Genomic DNA, 20,570 nt, shown 5'->3' with positions numbered 1-20,570 from the left:
TGTTTTCATCTCTTTATTACATCTAGTAGAGTTATCTTGAGCAAGTAACCTGAGGAGGTGTTTGGATCTGCTTCGTGTTATAAATTTTGCAGCTCACACCCACCTCTTTTTCTGCCAGAGATATTACTCAGACAGTTAAGCAGAGCTGAAAAGAGCAGATCTAATGGTGAATAGCTTCTTGTGGTTACAAATAGGAGATATTATCCAACAGGTATTTTAGGGAGAAGTAGGGCATATAGGTGAACAAGATTTGAGTTTTTCAGGTTTCACACTGATCTTTCACCAGAATTCTGGTTTCTGAATGAAATCTGTTGTGACTTGAGTCCTACTCAACATAGGAAATATGTCTGTACCATTTGAACAATTTCTTTTAAAGGTTCTCGTGCCAAAGGACCCTGAATTCATGGGTAAAATGGTAGAAGTGGACATTTACGAAGCAGGAAAACATTTTATGAAGGGGCGGCCAGTGTCAGATGCCAGTGTGTTCACTCCATCCATTACCAAACCATTAGAAAAAGGAGAGGTTTCTGGTATAACAGAGGTGAGTATAAGACATTTTCTGCTTTAGTACACTAGTAAAACAGCAGCTGTTCAAGCATAATGATTCCAGACTATGTTTCTGTTTTCATTTATAGATCACTTTTTATGTATGCATGAAGTTTTAATCTGACAGTTTGAAATCTGAATTTTAAAGATGTTTTTGCTGATGCACATTGCTTTTTTTTTCCCTGTAAAGACAATAAGTTTGTTGCTTGTTTCTGGATGTAAGATAAGGAAAGAAATTATTAGCAGTGAAAAGATTTTTAACACCAGTGATTATATAATCCAGTATATTTCTAGCCTAGTAAACTTTAGGAAGGAACTGAATATTTTTCTTTACCAAAATATTTGTAATATATAATACATTAATTTTAAGTGGGTATTAAAATACCTCCATGTATATCTTTCCAGAAGTTCAAATTTCACCAGGGGAGAGAAGTATTGTATACTTCTAACATACTCGATAGAGGCAAGACTGCTGATTTAGTCATGCAGAGAAAATAAAACTTTTTTTCTTTTCTTAAAGGTAACTTGATCCTGTATTTTATACTTTGGCAAATACGGCAGCTTGCCAAGTTTTCTCTTACATCTCATGGAGCTCCTGTTGTAAAAGTTGATGGAGTGTGAAATGAAAATGTGTATCACATTTCTAGGCATAATTTGATGTCCTTTATTCAGCACAGTTGTTAGGAGCTCCAAAAATATATGTAGCAGCAGTTTAGTATGGAAGAAAAATACTTGACAATTTATGTAGTCACTTTGCTGCTTTTTCCTTTTTACTGTAAATTGTAGGTAAGTATTAATGAGAGACCATTTCAGTCATTGTTACAGTCTGAGATTTTTTTAAATGGACACTTGTGGACTAGTGCTCAAATAAGTTAAAACGGTATTCTGAAAAGGTATAGAGTGTAATAAATCGGTACACACAGTAATGTGTTTGGCACATTGTGAAACATAAGTATTAACTACATTTGTGTGTGTATGTGTGTTTGTTTTTGCCAACCATGGGACTGTAAAATGAGGAAGCAGCCAAAATCTCAAAAGTGCCTGATTGGATGTTATAACTACTTAAACACAGCTGTTTTATCATCACAGGTTTTTTTTTTTTTAAATAATCCACTGGAACAGACCCAGAGCTGTCATTAATCTCTGTATGTGCTGCCAAAAGCCTGTAGCATGGGAATAAGAACATTAATGCTGATTGATATTTTATATATTAAAATAGAGAGAAAAATATTAAAAGCAACATGATTCAAGTGGTCTCAAAACAACTACATGGGTGCAGGCAAGGTGCCAAGTTCTCAAGTGATGTGATGCTGCCATTTGACCTGTTCCTGTACTGTCCAAATGTAAGGCAACAACAGTAGTATGAAATCCTAAATGGCTTTCAAAACTTATTTTGGCTGATTCTGAGTTTGTTCCTTTAAGGAGTCGTATTATGTGTAGTTTGTTTATTGGACATGTGACGGAAATACTGCAGGGCCCCTAGACTGCAGTCATCTTAAATAATAGGAAGCTAAATCTGAAGATTCTGAACAAATCTTGTTATTTTATACTTACTACAGTTAGTTTCCCACTGACAGATATTTCTCTAATACTCAGGAGCTGCTTCTGGTACTTTATTTATATACTCTCCTAGGAAATACATAAAATGGCACTCTGGCTTTTTTCTCTGTTGCTTTTACATGGAAGAAAGGACACACTAAATATTTCGGGTTGGGTGTCTGACAAAATTTTGAGGAACAATGCTTCCCCTCCCACCCCCCAGATCAGCTTGAGAAAACCAATTCTAGCTGAGAATTTGTGTAAAAACTGCATGGCAACCATCTTTGTCTTTGGCTTATGGAAAGAAAACTGGAAAATGTAAAGAGCAACATGCAGTCACCCTTACATTTATAATGTGTTACATTCATATGCATTCACACACAACAGAGTGAGAAGATGGAGACATCTTGGAAAATATATATATATTTTCCTTCTGCCTCTGGAAGTGGAACTGGGCTCTGAAGTATTGCCACCCTCAGGATGATCAAAAATCATGAGATTGAAAAAAAGACCAACTCGGATTTTGGAGAACAATCAGGTCATGTTTTTAGTGTCGTCTCATGTCTCCTCTATTTCTCTACCAAAGTCTGTGATGATTTCCAGATGAAAAGAGCCTTTAATGCACACAAAAATGGACACCTCTCTCTGACTTGGACACAACCTTAAGATAGAGGAACTGACATTCATTTCCTATTATTATTCTGTTTCTCTCCCCTTCGAGTTTATTTTCTTTGATAAAAGAAAGACTGGCTGGCAAGTAGCTTGAGAATCATTGAACTAATTGTATCACATATAATGTATAAGGTTGCCAGGTGTCCGGTATTCTACTGGACAGTCTGGTTTTTGGGCCCTCTGTCCGGTAAAAAAAATCCAGAAAATACTGGACATGTGCAGTGTCGGGTGTTTCCTGGATTTCTGGCTGGGCGCCAGACGGAAGCCTGGTGGGGGGAGGGGAAGTGGCTGGGAGGCAGGGCACAATCGGCGCTGGGAGCTCTGGCTGCGTCTTACGCCTTGGGGAGGAGGAAAAGCCCCGTCCCTGTTCCTGAGCGCGTGGTGGAGCCACAGCTGGACTCATTTGCGTTTCTCCGGATTCTGCGCGGGACTGACAGCACCCCGGGATCTGTATGTGCCCGGGTCAGTCTTGCCCCCTCCACCCCCGCTTCCCCCAACCCTTCCTGAGCAGCTCCACTGCCCCCAACCCCCTCCTGACCATCCCTGCTTCCTGCTGGTTCTTCTCCTCCCCATCTCCCTGGGCCAGCCACGCTGCCCCGACCCTCCCGCCCGCCAGTCCCGCCCCCCGGCCCCTCCCATGTCCCCCAGCTAGCTGCGCTGCCCCAACCCCCCCCCCCCCATCTCCTCTGGCCAGCCGTGCTGCCCTGCCCACCAGCCCCACCCCCCGCCCCCACTCCTGTGGCCAGCTGTGCTGCCCCACCACTTCCGGTCTCCTCCCCCCCCCCCCCCCAAATCAAGTGTGTCCGGTATTTTTTCTAAACCTACCTGGTAACCCTAATAATGTATCATGACTCACACTGACATATAGAACTTATAATACTGTTTAGGGTTGATGAGTCACTGATTTTATATATATATATATATATATATTAAAGATCTTTAATTTCTGCTTTCTGAAGTTAGCTGAACAGTGTGCAGATGAATGTGTCAGGAGAAGGGGGGGTCTTAAACAAAAATTAACATTATACATTGTTTACAAGAGGAGAGAGAAATATGCATCTCCTTATCTGGTAATGCAATAAGAGGTCATATTTACAAATAAGTATGAAATAACTCAATGTTAACTAACAAGCAGCAGACCAGTAACCAGAATCCTTGGGAAGCACGGTGTTACATAATCTCTCTTGATTAAATATTTTTAAAATAAATATTGTAAGTACTCGTAATATTCCATAACTGACAGTGTTCTAATGCAAAGATCTATACATATAAGCGATAATGTCACAGTGAAATGCAAGAAGCAGCACTTCCCAGACTTCTCTCACAAACTTTTCTGACTGAGACTGGATTATCCACCCCATGCTGGTCCTACTTCCCCCTGCTCCAGACCCCTTCAGCCATAACCCCTTCTTCATGCCTGCACATATCCCACTTTACCCCATTCCCTAAATCTGCTTCCTGCTCCCTCCCACCCTGTCGCCTTCCCCTCCCCTACACCTTTGAGGATCTTAGCTGCTCCTCACAAGTCCCTGTGTCCTGTCTAGCCTCCTGAACCAGACAGTGGCAGCTATTTTATTTGTGGCCTGGATTCAGTCTGGAAACAGTGGGAGGTGACAGCCCACTTTATTAGGGACAGGCTTGTTTTCATATGCAGCTAGACTATAGACCTGACAGACATCTTGCTGGCTTCAGCCCCATTCACAGTAATGGGAGATAATCACCATACTGAAGATGAGAAAATTCATGGGTGCACAGATTTTCATTGTTTTCATGATACAATTTAAAAAAACCCACGACCTCAGAAACTCTACAGTTGTATTAACATTATGAGGGTTGGCCAGTTTTTTGAAAGAGGAAATGCAAAACTCATGTATTTTATTAGCTGTTTCACAGTTAAAAGAAATTAACAGTATGTGGGATAGAGGAATAATTTTAAATGATGCTTGTACAAAAATTCAAACATACAGACTCCCTCTCTCTTGCCAACCTATATCCTTCAGCACACAAACAGGGAAGGTTTAGAGTCAGTTTTGAGGTTCCAAGGAGCTGGCAGCTGTAAGATGGTAACCAACTGCCAGATGGCTCTTATGAGCTATCTGACTGCTGTCACTCAGTGTAACCATCTCTTAGACAGCCAGAAGCTCTTGTAGTTAGAAGCCAGTATCTTGCAGCTGGCAACACAAGCGAGAGATAACTAGGGGATTTGAGATACACTTACATACAGTGTCACCAGTAATGGGCCCTCTTCTGCTTCTGTTGGTGACCCTCTTGTTGCAAATTTCTCTTCTACTCATCCTTTCACCATCTGGTGTGATGGAGCAGGTTTTCAAGATGGCAGCCATTTGGAAGGGCATTTGAATTTGAATATAAGCAGTCTGGAGCAAGAGGAGCAAGTAAGAAGTGAGATAGCAGCCTTCAGCTAGCTGAAGGGGAGTTCCAGAAAGGATGGAGAGAGGCTGTTCTCAGTAGGGACAGATCAGATGACAGAACAGGAAGCAATGGTCTCAAGTAGCAATGGGAGAGGTCTAGGTTGGATATTATGAAAAACTATTTTATAAGGAAGGTGGTAAAGCACTAGAATGGGTTACCTAGGGAGGTGGTAGAATCTCCATCCATAATGATTTTTAAGTCCCAGCTTGACAAAGCCCTGGCATCGATAAATTAGTTGGAGTTAGTTCTGCTTTGGGCAGGAGGTTGGACTCGATGACCTCTTGAGGTGTCTTCCAACCTTTTGAGTCTACAATTCTAAGAAGCAATGGGCTTAAATTGCAGGAAGTGAGGTTTAGGTTGGACATTAGGAAAAACTTCCTAACTGTCAGTGTGGTTAAACACTGGAATAAATTGCCTAGGGAGGCTGTGGAATCTCCATCACTGGAGATATTTAAGAGCAACTTTCATAGACATCTATCAGGGATGATCTAGACAGTGCTTGGTCCTGGCAGGGGACTTGACTTGATGATCTCTCGAGGTCCCTTCCAGTTCTAGTGTTCTATGATTCTTCTTCAAGAGGTCCCCGGGGATGCTCCACGCTTGTTCTTGGTGCCGTCCCAGCGCCTGGATTAGAGATTTTGCAGCAGTCTCTGCCAGGCCACGCATGGGCAGCACAAACCAGCACACACTATGCCAGTCGGCACCGGACATGCAAAGTCCGAACCCTCCAGGTCCTTCTCAGCCGCCCAGGCTGAGATGGAGCTCCTCAGGCTGTGTCCAGACTCAGGGGTTTTTTCGGGAAAAGTAGCCTTTTCCCGAAAAAACTTCCCCTACGTCCAGACTCAAGCCGCGTTCTTTCGAAATTATTTTGAAAGAACGCGGCTTTTCTTTCGATGGCGGTAAACCTCGTTTCACGAGGAAGAACGCCTTCTTTCGAAAGTTCCTCTTTCGAAAGAAGGTGTTCTTCAATGTAAATAGGGCTTCCTCGAAAGAGAGCATCCAGTCTCGCTGGGTGCTCTCTTTCGAAAAAGCGGATTGCTCTTTCGAAAGATCCGCCTGCAGTCTAGACGCGATCTTTCGAAAGAGGCTCTTTCGAAAGATGCTTTCGAAAGAGCCTCTTTCGAAAGAAGCCTGCAGTCTAGACATAGCCTCGGTTCTCTGCCTTACTCTCACTCTGCAACTGTTATTAGCTGTTAATTGTTGTTATTTTCACATTGTTGGTAGTTAGTTGTAGTTTAAAAAAAAAAAGATTTTTGTCATGCCCGGCTTTCCGGGTTTTAAACGGTGCGCCTCTTGCAAAGATGCAATACCTAAATCTGATGGTCACTCGCAATGCATCAGATGTTTAGGAGAGCACCATTCATTGCAAGATTGTCCTCACTGTGCGAAACTCAAGGCCAGGACTCGCAGGGACAGGGCCCTTCACCTGAAATGGATCTTGATGGAAAAAAAGGCACACCTGGCTTCAGATCCAGGAAGGTAGCCCAGGGAGGGCTCACATCCAGGCTCCCCTAAGGGCAAGAAGGCCCAAACCATCGGCACCGAGGTCCCTGGCACTTACGACATGCCAGGTACCTCAGGCATTTAGGCACCATTAGCTGCCGGCAGCATCAACAGCAAAGGGCTGTAACATCGCCCTAAGACTGTACCAGTACAAACCATCTTCTACATCGGTACCAGCTCTAGCACTACCAGTACCAACAACTCCATTGGTTCTGATGACTACAGCACCAACACCACTTTTGGCACCACACTCTATGGCACCAACCACTTCCTCCGCACCTACCAGAGCAGCAGCACTGGTCATATACTTGGTACTGCCAACATACCAGTGATCTCTGCCATTCATGCTGAACACACCGTTAGTACCGTACAGACATACTCTACAAACTCCAGCACCAATCCTAGTGGCACCATTACCATACATGTAAAATGCTGACTTGGCAGTCACATCTGCCCCTCAGTCACCACTTTTCGGCACCAATGCTTTGCCAGTACCGACGACATCACATCCTCTATCCCCGGTGCCATCGCAGTACTCCAGCAACTACGACGAAGGGGTACAAGCCTTCTCTCTGCAACGCAGCCCTCCAATATTACAAGCCACAATATGATCCAAGGACAATTCCTTCTTGGTATGGGCACCACTGGATGCCTCCTCCATTACCACATCCGGCACAATGATCTTATTGGAGTCCTTGGGGCTCATACAGGAGACATCACTGCCTGCAACCGAGCCCTTATAAACACGCTGCCTCCCTTATACCTCACACAACCTCATTGATGCAGCAATTAGAACCTCAGGCCCCCAACCAATGGAGTAGTCACCCCCAGATTCATTATTGCCCACTAACTCTTCTTCATCACCAGACAAGGCAGTGAAGCCTCCTCCACTGTCAGCCATTGATGATTTTGAGCATTTTAATGAACTCTTTAAGAGAGTTGCAGCCCAACTCAAAATTGCCACGGAGGAGGTGGCGCAACCCCAGCATGAGCTCACCGATATACTCTAGGCTGCTCCCTCCTACAAAGTTGCCCTTCCCATTAATGCCGCCATTTTGGACCCAGCCAACACAATTTGGCAAATGTCTGCATCGATCCCACCTACGTGCAAGTGTGTAGACAAAAAATACTATGTACCCACTGATACCTCACAATTCCTTTTTACTCATCCTACACCAAACTCTCTGTTGATGAAAGCTGCACACCAGCAGGCGAAACAACATTGCTTTTGCACCACTCCACTAGATAAGGACACAAAGAGGCTTAACTTATTTGAGTGCAACTTTACAGTTCAGAATCTCGAACTATTCAGCCTTACTAGCGAAATACAACTTTGGCAGTTACTCCAAATTCATGGAGTTTGCCGATGATATCTCTAAGGCAAAGAGACCTCAATTCACCGCCATACCATTTCTAGAGCTGCCGACACTGCTGCTAGAACAACAGCCACTGCCATTGTGAAGCACAGAGCCCCCTAGCTACATTCCTACCCTGAGAATCATAAAATCATAGAGTGGGAAGTCATCAAGTCCAGCCCCCTGCCCAAGGCAGGACCAATCCCAACTAAATCAACCCAGCCAGGGCTTTGTCAAGACGAGATTTAAAAACCTCTAGGGATGGAGATTCTACCACCTCCCTAGGTAACCCATTCCAGTGCTTCACCATCCTCCTAGTGAAATAGTTTTTCCTAATATCCAACCTAGATCTCTTCCACTGTAACTTGAGACAATTGCTCCTTGTTCTGCTGTCTGTCACTACTATGAACAACCTTTCTCCGTCCTCTTTGGAACTTCCCTTCAGGAAGTTGAATGCTGCTATCCAATCCCCCCTCACTCTTCTCTTCTGCAGACTAAACAAACCCAAATCCCTCAGTCTCTCCTCATAGGTCATGTCCTCCAGCCCCCAAATCATTTTGGTCGCCCTCCACTGGACTCTCTCTAATGCGTCCACATCCTTTCTATAGTGGGGCCCAGAACTGGACACAATACTCCAGATGTGGCCTCACCAAAGCCGAATAAAGGAGAATAATCACTTCTCTGGATCTGCTGGCAGTGCTCCTCCTAATGCACCCTAATATGCCATTAGCCTTCTTGGCTACAAGGGCACACTGTTGACTCATATCCAGCTTCTCATCCAATGTAATCGCTAGGTCCTTTTCTGCAGAACTGCTACCTAGCCATTCGGTCCCCAGCCTGTAACAATGCTTGGGATTCTTCCATCCCAAGTGCAGGACTCTATACTTGTCCTTGTTGAACCTCATCAGATTTCTTTTGGCCTATTCCTCTAATCTGTCCAGGTCACTCTGGACCCTATCACTGTCCTCCAGCGTATCTACCTCTCCCTTGAGATCTAATCCATGGTAAAAGACCTGCCGTGTGATTAAGAAAAGCTGTTTGCGGCCAAGATCAATGAAGTCCTCAGCACAATGAAAGATTCCTGTGCCACTCTCCACACATTGGGCATACATACGCCTGCCAACAGTCAGCGACAGTATTGGTATCAACCATACCAGTGGCCACGCTTCCCATCTTAATCAATGGCAGGATAACAATCCTAATAGAATTAGAGCCCAGCCTCAGAGACTAAAGCAGTCTTCGGGCTCAGCCCCTCAGCCCTCCTCCCCCCTTACCTCCCGGCCAACAAGAGAATTTGAACGCTTGGTCGATTGCCTAGAAAATCCCCTACAAATTTAAATGCAGAGAATGACCATACAAACCTTCCAAAATGGGCTTACATCACCTCAGACAGATGGGTGCTTGACATTATCCTGTCTGGTTACACCATCGCATTCCTCCCCAAGCCTCTTATCCACCCACCTACTCTGTCCCTCTTCAGGGATCCCTTCCATGACGCTCTGCTACGACAAGAGATGCTTCATCTATTGGATCTAGGAGCCATAGAGCCAGGAGCACAGAGGCACGGATTTCTATTCCCACTACCTTCTAATTCAAAAGAAATCAGGAGGCTGGAGGCTGATTCTGGATCTATGCAAACTGAACAGATTCTTCAAAATGCACCATTTTCGCATGGTTACTCTATCCACCATTATCCCAGCATTGCAATGAGGCAATTGGTTTTTAGCCCTCGACCTCCAGGATGCATACTTTCATATCCTGATCCACCCTGCTCACAGAAAATTCCTGAGATTCATGGTAGGTCAGGACCACTACCAATACTGAGTACTGCCCGTTGGTCTGTCCACAGCCCCTCAGGTTTTCTCCAAGGTTCTCACCGTAGTCACATGGCATCTTCACTCCATGGGAATAATCATATTCCCCTATCTCAACAACTGCCTTCTCAAGGCGTCGCTGCAGACGGAATCAGCACGTGTAACAGCAAGGACCATACAATGCTTTCAAAATTTATGCCTTCAAATAAACTGGGAAAAGTCTTCCATTCACCCTTCCCAGAACATACAATTCATCATGGCACACCTAGATTCCACGACTGCTCGAGCCTATCTACCTCAAGAAAGATTCCTCGTCATTCAGACTCTAGCCACAAAAATCTACCTTGCCTCTCGTACTACAGCCAAGAATTGTCTACAACTTCTTGGCCACATGGTGGCCACAACATTCGTAGTACTGCATGCTTGACTTCACATGTGCTACCAAGTTTAGTTTTCCAGAGCCATCCGAGTCTCAGAAATACCCTATGTCACTGTCGCTCACAATACCACATGAGGTCAAAACATCACTCCTTTGGTGGACCACATCAGCCAATCTTTTCACAGGTGTCACCTTCCTCCAGCCTTTTCCCTCATACACGATTACAATGATGCCTCCCTCACCAGATGGGGTGCTCATTTCCGAGATCAGACTGCCCAAGTCCTCTGGTCAACCCCAGAGATGTCTTTACACATATATCATAAGAATTACACACACCCACACACGCACACAAGAATTGTGCCCCGTACACAATGCTTGGAGACATTTCCTGCCTTCCTTTGCCAACAATTATGTCCATGTTCCCAGCAACAGCATTGCCTGTGTCTTCTATATCAACAGACAGGGAGGGACCAGATCTCCATCCCTTTGCACTGAAGACCCAATATCCACCTCTCTGCAGTTCACATACTAGGTGTCTCAGTTTGCTCAAGAGTGGGCATAGGGACAGGGTCTCTTGGGGATGCCTTCCTGATCCAATAGACTCAGGACCTCACTTATGCCTTCCTGCCCCCTCCCCCCATACCATTTCTGGTCAGGGTCATTCAGAAGATCAGGACAGACAGTCCACAGTCATCCTGATAGCCTCCGCCCGGCTAAGACAACTGTGGTATCCCTTCCTGCTCAGGATGTCGATCTGCAAACTAATCAATCTCCCTCTCCAACTCAATCTAATCATTCTGGGGCAGACAATGCAAACCTACCCGGATCAATGCAAGCTACATCTAACAGCATAGCTCCTTTGTGGCTCTCCCACCTAGAACTAGACTTCCCAGAACAGGTTCAAACAGTCCTCATCCACAGCCATAAGGACTCTACCCATGCCTCCTACACTTACAAGTGGAAGTGATTCTCAACATGATGTACATCAAAGGGGCAGGAGGAAAGCTGAACACCCATGTCCTTCATCCTTGATTATCTACTTATCTTAAAGCAATCATCGCTCTCCTTTAGTTCCATCAAGGTACACCTAGCAGCCATTACAGCCTTCCATTGCAAAATTGACGGCCGCTCCATATTTACTCATCCTATCTCCAAAAGGTTTCTCAAAGGAATGCATCTTTTACATCCTGATATTATACAACCAGTGCCTGCCTGGGATCTTGGGCTAGTACTGCAAGCCTTGACCAGGCTGCCTTTTGAGCCCCTTGTCTCTTGCTCCCTTTCAGGCCTCTCCATGAAGGTTGCATTCCTGGTTGCCGTACGTCAGGGACATAGCTGCATTCATGGCTGACCCACCCTTCATAGTATTTCACGATGACGGGGTTACCCTTCATACACATCCAAAATACCTACCAAATGTTCCTTCATCATTCCATATAAACAAATCAGTAAACCTACCTGTGTTCTTCCCAAAGCCACATGGAAACAAACGCACTGGAGTCTGCCATGCATGCCCTCCATGGTTGACGAATGTTGTCTTTTTATCTAGAAAGAACTAGGCCCTTCAGACAACCACCTCGCCTATTCCTCGCCTTCGCCAACCAAGTTAAGGGGCACCACATATCGAAACTGAGGCTGTGGAAATGCATCACAGACTAAATAAAAATTGCTTACACACTCAAGGGCCTACAGCCACCATTACGCTTGACAGCTCATTCCACCAGGGCCATATCTGCTTCCACAGTGTTCCTATGCAACGTGCCACTAACAGACATTTGCAAGGCAGCCACTCGAGCATCACAAATTTCTTTTGCCAAGCACTATGCACTTCCCTCTGCAGTCAGCACTGGCACACCGCAGCGGGCTCAGCAGTACAATCATCTGCTTTCCATAACATTCTAACGCCCCAGCCATGAAAGGGCAAAACCGCTTGTTAATCACCAAGTGTGGAGCATCCACGGGGGCCTCTCAAAGAAGAAACGAAGGATACTCACCTTGTGCACCAACTGTAGTTCTTCGAGATGGTGTCCCCATGGATGCTCCATGACCCACCCTCCTCCCCTCTGCTTCGTACCTGGGGACCTGCGGGGTGGAGAAGGAACTGGAGGGTTCAAGCTGCGCATGCGCGGTGATGACTGGCACGGTGCGCGCTGGTTCGTGCTGTGCATGCATGGCCCAGTAGGGACTGCTGCAAAATCTCCGATCCAGGTGCCGGGACGGCACCAAGACCAAGCGTGGTGCATCCCTGGAGACACCATTTCGAAGAACTCCAGTTACTGCACTAGGTGAGTAACCTTCGTTTCTATGAAGGTTGTAGGCCCTATCTCAGTGAAGCTTTTTAAGAGTAGGCTTACGTCCATTCCTGTTGAGCAAAGCATTTAAACACATGCTAAAATCCCAATGAATTCAGTGAGACTTCAGTACCTGTCTTAAAGTTAAGGCACATGCATCGTGCTTTGCTGAATAGGATGGATTGCTGACTTAGGGTCATGGCTGTGGTGATTGATGGCTATGGATATTACACTGCAGCAGCAAAGTGGATATATTCTTCTTAGTGTGCCATAAGCATTATTTAAAGTTATAGTCACTGGTTTAGTGGACCCACTAAAACTATTTACCATTTTGAAAGATGTTACCATTTCCAGCAATACTCCTTCTACCTGAGGAATACTGCTAAAAAAAGAAGACAAGGACAGGGGGTTGGGGTGGCGGAGGGGATGAGGACTCAGAAAGTGGGGTGTGGGCTCTGGGTTGGGGCTGGGTACGAGGAGCTTAGAGTGTAGGAGTGGCCTCTGGGCTGGAGCTAAGGGTTTCAAGCTGCAGGAATGGGCTTCAGGGCTGGGGCAGGGTCTAGAAGAGAGTTGCAGTGTGGAGGAGAGATGGGGTCTGTGAGGAAGTTTGGGTGAGGGAGGAATTTCTGACCTGGGGCAGGAAGTTTGGGTGTAGGCTCTGGCTGGGTGGCATTTACTTAGTGGCTCCCAGTCAACAGCTCAGCAGGACCAAGGCAAGCTCTCTGCATGCTCTGGCCCCAGTCTTATTGTCTGCAGTCTTTTTTTAAAGTCAGATAATGCAAATGTGTGCTTCCTAAATAAAATAACTATCAGGAATACACTATATGAAAATGGTCCAAATGCTGTTCATCTTAAGTACAGGTTGCACCTCTCAAAACTCTAATTGTCTGGTCCAGCAACATCAGAACTACAGATGTTCCTTGATCAGAGAACCCCGGTAGCCTAGTGGTAGGAGGGCCATTCAGGAGGGTTTGGGTTGAAGCAGCAGGACGAGGCAGGAGCTGGTTACCGCCCCCAACAGCCTGCAGCACTGGGATCAGGTCAGGGCAGCCCCCAGCAGTGCAGGATCGGGCCGGAAACAGCCCATGGCAGTGCAGGGCAGGGACCAGAGCCCCGGGCAGCCTGTGGAAGTAGGACCAAGGCTGGGACTGGCAGCAGCCCCGAGCAGCATGGATTAGAGCCCCAGGCAGCCCCTGGATGCAGGGCCAGGGTCTGTGGGCTGCCATTGGGCAGGAGCCCACACACTCGGCAGCCTGCAGCTAAGGGACTGGGTCCAGGACTCCAGAAAGCTCCAGCAGGCCACGTCAGCATGGAGCCGGAGCCCCAAACAGCCCGTGAAAGCAGGGCTGGAGCCCACAGGCTGCCACAGAGCTGGGACCGGAGCCAAGACCCTGGCAGCCTGACCAAGGCCAGAGCCAGCCCTCGGCAGACTGTGGTGGCGCGGGGCAGGAGCCTATGGGAGCACAGGCTGTTGGGGCCCAGCAGGCAGTCTGGGTGGGGCAGCAGCAGCGGGATCAGCGACTCAGCAGGAAGCCCAGCAGGGGCTGGAGGGAGTCCCTTTGTCTCCCCCCCGCCCTTCCCCTCAGCTGGAAGAGTCGGTGGCTGGGGGTTATGGCAGGGAACCATCTCTAGTCTGGCATATTCCCTGGCTTGGAACTAGTCAGGGTGCCAGATAATAGATGTCCAACCTATAGTGATTTATGTGCTTCATTAAATTGCATAAAGCAAGGATGGGTTAAATCTTGACTTAGAATGGCTCCTACTTACGGAGAAGGATTAACAGAAACTTAAATAGGATGAGTTAAGACGTAGGCACTAGAAAAATTATTCCACTTGTTTACATAAGCTCTGTGTCATGAGGAAGACAAATAAATCAGATAAGTTACAAGCTTATAAAGAACACTTATAAAGAACAGTGTTTATGATCTCAGGGAGAAACTGGAGGCAAGGCTGTCAGTCATATTTGAATTATCACTATACACAGATCTGATGAGCTTAAGATGCCTTTGAAAGGAAAATTTCATCATATGACAAAACGGTAGAAAGAAAAAAAATAATTTTTAACAGAAAAAAGCCATCCGAGTGTACAGGCATGCTGATTGGGGTTTCTCATATTTCTGGTTTCCTTAATATGCCTCAGTTCCCTTTCCTTTTGATACAGATTTAAATATCTATTCAGCTAATTTATACTCTGTTTCAATTGCTCTCTGTGGTAATTTGTTCCACATGTTTCATTACCCTTTGTGTGAACCAGTTCCGACAGAGTTCCATATTTATAATCTCTCTAGCTTGTTCCCTAGGTTAAGGAGAAGCCAGTAGCAGCCAGCCGAGAAATCCAGGGAAGGAGCTTCCCCCGTGCTTGGTCAGTCAGTCTATCTGAATAACTTTTCACTCGTATAACTGTTCATAAGCTAAACTTGAAAAAGAATTGTTTTGGTGCTATGAGCTCTACTAGGGAGTATAATTGTAAAGGCACGTCTGTACTGACAAACCTATTTAAATGCACACAAGGCCTTGGAAAGAGACATGGAAGAACTGTCTGACCAAGTGTAACAGGATGAGCTTCCCCGTCTGGTCAAATGAGTGTGCCTGCACGCTCCTTTATAAGGTTTTTGGCCACGCAGTCTTCCAGCCAAGTCACACCTCGTCAGAATCACAACAACCTTAATGGGGCCCATCTCGATGCCCTCTGTGTAGTCTCTGTTTTTCCCACTTGGAGGGAATGGTGCCTCCAAGGCTTCCTCTCCTGGAGGCAGCTTTCTCATCCTTAACTTAGGGTACGTCTAGACTACATGCCTCTGGCGACAGAGGCATGTAGATTAGGCATAGGAAAATGAGGCGGTGATTTAAATAATCGCCGCTTCATTTAAATTTAAATGGCTGCTGCGCTGAGCCAATCATCTGTTTGTCAGCTCAGCGTGGTAGTCTGGACGCTCCGCAGTCGACATCAAAGGCATTTGTCGACCTCCCAGGTATGCCTCCTGGGTGAGGTTTACCTGGGAGGTTGACAAATGCCTTTGATGTCTACCGCGGAGCATCCAGACTACCACGCTGAGCCGACAAACAGCTGATCGGCTCAGCGTGGCAGCCATTTAAATGTAAATAAAGCTGCGATTATTTAAATTATTATTAGATTATTTAAATCACCGCTTCATTTTCCTATGCCGGGTAGCCTAATCTACATGCCTCTGTCACCAGAGGCATGTAGTCTAGACGTACCCCTAGGGTCTTATCTCAGTTTCAACATCAGTCCACAATAGCTCTACACACAGAGCTGTCTGAGGTACTGCTGCCCCCAAGCCAGCCAGTAACCCAGTCTTTACTCCTTCAAGGCTCCAGAGACACTGACTGTAGCTCTGTTCTTCAGCTTTCTGGCCTCTGATTGGCTGGTTCCACCTCCGCTGCTCTAGCCTCCTTGGAGAACTTCTCTATTGTCCTTTTCTTCTAGGGTGGGGTATGGCAAGGCCACAAGCTTTCAGAAGGGGGTTATGGGGGTTGGTCCACCCAGTCCCACCAATAAACTGAAATAGAATCTGGTCAAGCACCATTTTTGTAACAGAGAAAAGTTTTGAAATAGTTGAAAATGGAAAACTATCTAAAACTGAAGTTTAATGATTTAAAGAGAAAATAAGAACAAGAAAACAAATTAAGGATCAAAGGAGTCCCAGAGTGGAATGAGAACCTAAAATAATCTGTAGAAACCCTATTTAGAGACATTCTAAGAAAGAATGACAATTCTTGCATACTAATCAGTAGAGCTCCCAAAACTCTGATACCACTAACCATTGTCAGAAATGGAGCAGACTCATTTCACTGTCTGGGGCAAAACTTTGGGCTATCATGTGATTTAAAAATTAATTGTAATATTAAAAATATTAATCACACGATCAACTATGCTATTAATAGAATATCATTTACTTAAATATTTTGGAGGTTTTCTATATTTTCAATATATTGATTTCAGAATATAATACAAAATGTTCAGTGCTTACTTTAATTTTTATTACAAATACCTGCACTGTAAAAACAAAAGAAATAGTATTTTTCAATTAATTTAATACAAGTACTGTAGTGCAATCTCTTTATCATGAAAGTTGAACTTACAAATGTTAAATTATGTGCAAATCCTCCCTCCCCCTAACTCAGAAGTAAAACAATGTAAAACTTTAAAACCTACAAGGCCATATGGTCCTATTTCTTGTTTGGCCAATTGCTCAGAAAATCAAGTTTGGTTACAATTTGCAGGAGGAAATGCTTCTCTCCTTGTTTACAATGTCATCTGAAAGTGAGAACAGGCATTTGTATGGCACTGTTGTATAGCCACTGTCGCAAGACATTTACCTGTCAGATGCATTAAAGATTAATGTGTTCCTTCATGCTTCAACCACCACTTCAGAGAACATACATACGTGCTGATGATGGGTTCTACTCAAAAATCCAAAGCAGAGCAGACTAACATATGTTCATTATCATCATCTGGGTCAGAGGGTTGATTTTCTTTTTGCGTGGTTTGCTTCTATAATTTCTGCATTAGAGTATTGATCTTTTATGACTTCTGAAAGCCTGTTCCACACTCAGCTGTCTCAGATTTTGGATGGCACTTCAGATTCTTAAACCTATACTATAGCTATTTTTACAAATCTCACATTGATACCTTCTTTGCATTTTGTAAAATCTTCTGTTTAAGTGTTCTTAAAATGACCATGTGCTGGGTCATTATCCAAAATTGCTAGCACATGATATATATGGCAGAATCTAGGGGGAAGAATTGTATTACCTACGAGTTGAATCAGAAATGTAATTAACACTTTTTTTTTTAACAAGCATATCAGCATGAAGGCATGTTCTCTGGAATAGTGTCCGTAGCGTGAATGGACATGTGAATATTTAACACATCATGCACGTAAATATCTTGCAATGCCAGCTATAAAAGTGCCATGCAAACACCTGTTCTCACTTTCAAGTGACACTGTAAATAAGAAACGGGCAACATTATCTCCTGTAAATGCAAACAAACTTGTTTGTCTTAGCAATAGGCTGAACAAAAAGTAGGACTGAGTTGAGTTAAGGCTCTAAAGTTTTAAATTGTTTTGTTTTGATGTGCAACTAGGAAACAAAAACAATTCTACATTTTTAAGTAGCACCTTCATGATAAAGAATTCACACTACAGTACTTGTATGAGGTGAACTAAAAGATACTTTTTATTATTTTTACAGTACAAATATTTGTAATAACAAATATTAAGTACTGTACACTTTATATTCTGTGTTGATATAAATCAATATATTTGAAAATGTAAAAATCATCCAAAATAGTTAATACATTTCAATTGGTATTCTGTTGTTTAATAGTATGATTAATCATATTTAATTTTTTGAATTAATTGAGTCAACATGAGTTAAGTGTGATTAATCGACAGCCCTAGAAAAAATGTAACATTTATCAAGACTTTTCTTCTCTCATCTTGAAGAAAAGGAAGAAGCTAAATTAGACTCTTAAGGCTACTATAGAAAATCATTGTGGTCTTCCCCTTTATGCTATGCTTTCTTTCTAAATAAATAGAGACAAAGAGATTGGTGAAGGATCTGAAAATAGAATTTCATCAGGAAGATTTAAAACAAAATAGCCATGGTGAGAGATGGAGGCCTATGAGCACATGAAACCTGGTAAAACTGAAACTGGCACAGAACCTTCTGTTGTATATATCAGATTATAAATCAGAAAAGCGTGTTGTAAGGTATTGAAGGAGGTTGTCTTTGTCTTTGTTTTTTTTTAAATTTATTTATGAGTAAATAAATAGGAAGATGAGGGAGATGGCTAAAAGAAAAACAGAAAAGACATATCAGACGCAATACCTCTTAACCCTAAGTGGAGGAATACAATATGTAAAAAGCAAACAGAGCTGTTTTAAAAATAGTTAAGAAAGTATAAGTCTTATCTGTGAATAGAATTTTTAATATTGTAGTTTAATGTGGGGTTATAATCTTGCAGACAATATGGGTGGGTAATTTACCCTTGTTGCGGGGTTATCTTTTTTTTAAGCTTTCTATTCTTCACTTTCTCCCCCTTGTGGATGCTGTTGTTCTGATTAATTGGTAACCTTTTAAACTGGAGGAGCAGGAAGGAAGATAATCCGTGAAGCCAAATAACAATCTTCTCAAAGAATCTATAATGGTTACATAATATCTTTAAATTTCTGGTTATGCACAGATTGGTTCTAAACATGTGGTACTAAAGGTTGTAACTGTGTGCTTACATTTGATTATATTCTGAGAATTTAGTCGGATAGATAAGGAATATGCAGGCTTTCAGATGTTTGCTGTATGAAAAAATATCACATTCTCACATTCTCTTAATAGATTATTGGAATCTTTACTCCAGGTTAATTAAATTTGCTTGTGACTATAGTAGAATAGGTTGTTCAAAAAGCCTATGTGGAGCTTGGAAGACCTCATTGCTGTAGCAATCAGCAAAGCTCTCTGTTACAATGAGGAGCTTCATTTCTCACTTATCTTATTGACTTTTCTCCATTCCCTTTTCCATCCAAGTCTGATATTCTTTGGCTGTGACTAGCATTCAAATCTGTTAACCTTATCAGCTTGGATAGGTTACAGACTGCTGGTTCGGACTCCAATTTGGCAAAATTCCTTGACATCTTACTACCCAAGAATGGATGGTTTCCAGCATAACTTTAAAAAAATAAATAAGTAGGGAAAATTTCTTTTTCTAGTTAAAATAAAGGCACTGAAGATGATGTAAACTAGCATTTTCTGTATAAAATGATTATTCAGTGAATTGCATTATATGTATTTAATAAAAATCTGGTGCAATATTAAAAAATGTTTGCATTGAGCAGTGTAAAACATATCAGTCTTCTGTTTGCTCACTCGCTCTTGTGCTGTCTCCCTCTTTCTGTACAACAATCTAGTGTAGTACAAGGCATCCAGCTGGTTATTGCTTTTACGTGTATTAATCAGCTTTATTTAATGTGTTACTCTTGTTCCCTGCTGATTGTAAATAGAGGTCATGTTCCATGGTATTAAATCCCTATTAATTAATCCTTTTGTCTTTTTGTCTTCCAAATACTGGAACAAAGCCATCTGTGTGTATTTAGAAAAATATGTTGCCTCAAATCTTAAAATGTGGTTCTACTTAAATGGCATCCCAGTGTATGGTCTCTCTTTCTCTGTATACTTTCTATCTATCTATCTATCTATCTATCTATAGATATAGATAGATATAATGTGTGTGAGAGTTTTCAGTGACCTATAGATTAGTTGCTCTTGGAGAGGAGGAAGGAAGAATGCAGTTGGTGTGTTTGGGATTTTGTTTTTTAAATTAGAAGTCTAGCAGAACTCAATCTGGGATCTGAAAGTCAAGGTGGATTATTTTTGGCTAACTTGTCACCAGCAGAATAGATTTTTCTATCAGAATGTAGCTAACAGTTCTCTTGTTGATGCACAGGATGGAATAGAAAATGTCTCACTGCCTCAGAACTGGAGAAGTCCTGCAATGCTATAAGGAATAAAAAGTGGTAGCAACTTATTGTAGGCTGTAAAGCAAATGGTGCACACATGGTGAAATTCATAGAATCATAGAATACTAGAACTGGAAGGGACCTCAAGAGGTCATTGAGTCCAGTCCCCTGCCCTCATAGGAGGACCAAGCACTATCTAGATCATCCATGATAGATGTCTATCTAACCCAGTGTTTCTGAAAGTGTACCGTGGAAACAGTTTCGGAAACACTTTAACTGGCCGCCCCAGTTTGTTTATTTACCGGTGCTCACAGCTCCCATTGGCTCCGTTTAGTCCTTTGCAGCCTAAGGGAGCCGCGGGAAGCGTTGTGGGCCGGGCCACCACTTCCCGCAGCTCCCTTTGGCTACAAAGGACTAATGGGAGCCACGAGGCTCCGTGGCCGTGGCACAGATACATAAACCAGAGGCCAAAGAGAACAATTTTTCTCCCTCTTCTTTGTAACACCTTTTTAGATACTTGAAAACTGCCATTGTGTTCCATGTCAGTCATCTCTTTTCTAAAC

General features: G+C 43.6%; 1 protein-coding gene across 15 annotated transcripts in view; it reads left to right on the top strand.

The window, feature by feature from the left end:
* Positions 1–20,570, top strand: part of CDKAL1 (CDKAL1 threonylcarbamoyladenosine tRNA methylthiotransferase) — a 585,431-nt gene that overhangs the window by 544,945 nt on the left and 19,916 nt on the right. For 11 of the 15 annotated variants that reach the window (XM_089776363.1, XM_075921165.2, XM_089776362.1 and 8 more), the window contains one exon: positions 377–541. In XM_089776363.1, coding sequence (XP_089632489.1) covers positions 377–541 — 165 coding nt within the window. Of the gene's footprint in view, positions 1–376; positions 542–1,066; positions 1,091–14,817; positions 14,892–18,092; positions 18,109–20,570 lie in introns of those variants that run through there. The other 4 variants (XM_075921161.2, XM_075921160.2, XM_075921162.2 and 1 more) reach the window with 4 other exon arrangements.

The sequence above is a fragment of the Pelodiscus sinensis genome, chromosome 2 (assembly GCF_052426305.1).
Source record: "Pelodiscus sinensis isolate ZL-2025 chromosome 2, ASM5242630v1, whole genome shotgun sequence".
NCBI classification, from domain to species: domain Eukaryota; kingdom Metazoa; phylum Chordata; order Testudines; family Trionychidae; genus Pelodiscus; species Pelodiscus sinensis.
This window is presented reverse-complemented; position numbering and strand designations above follow the sequence as displayed.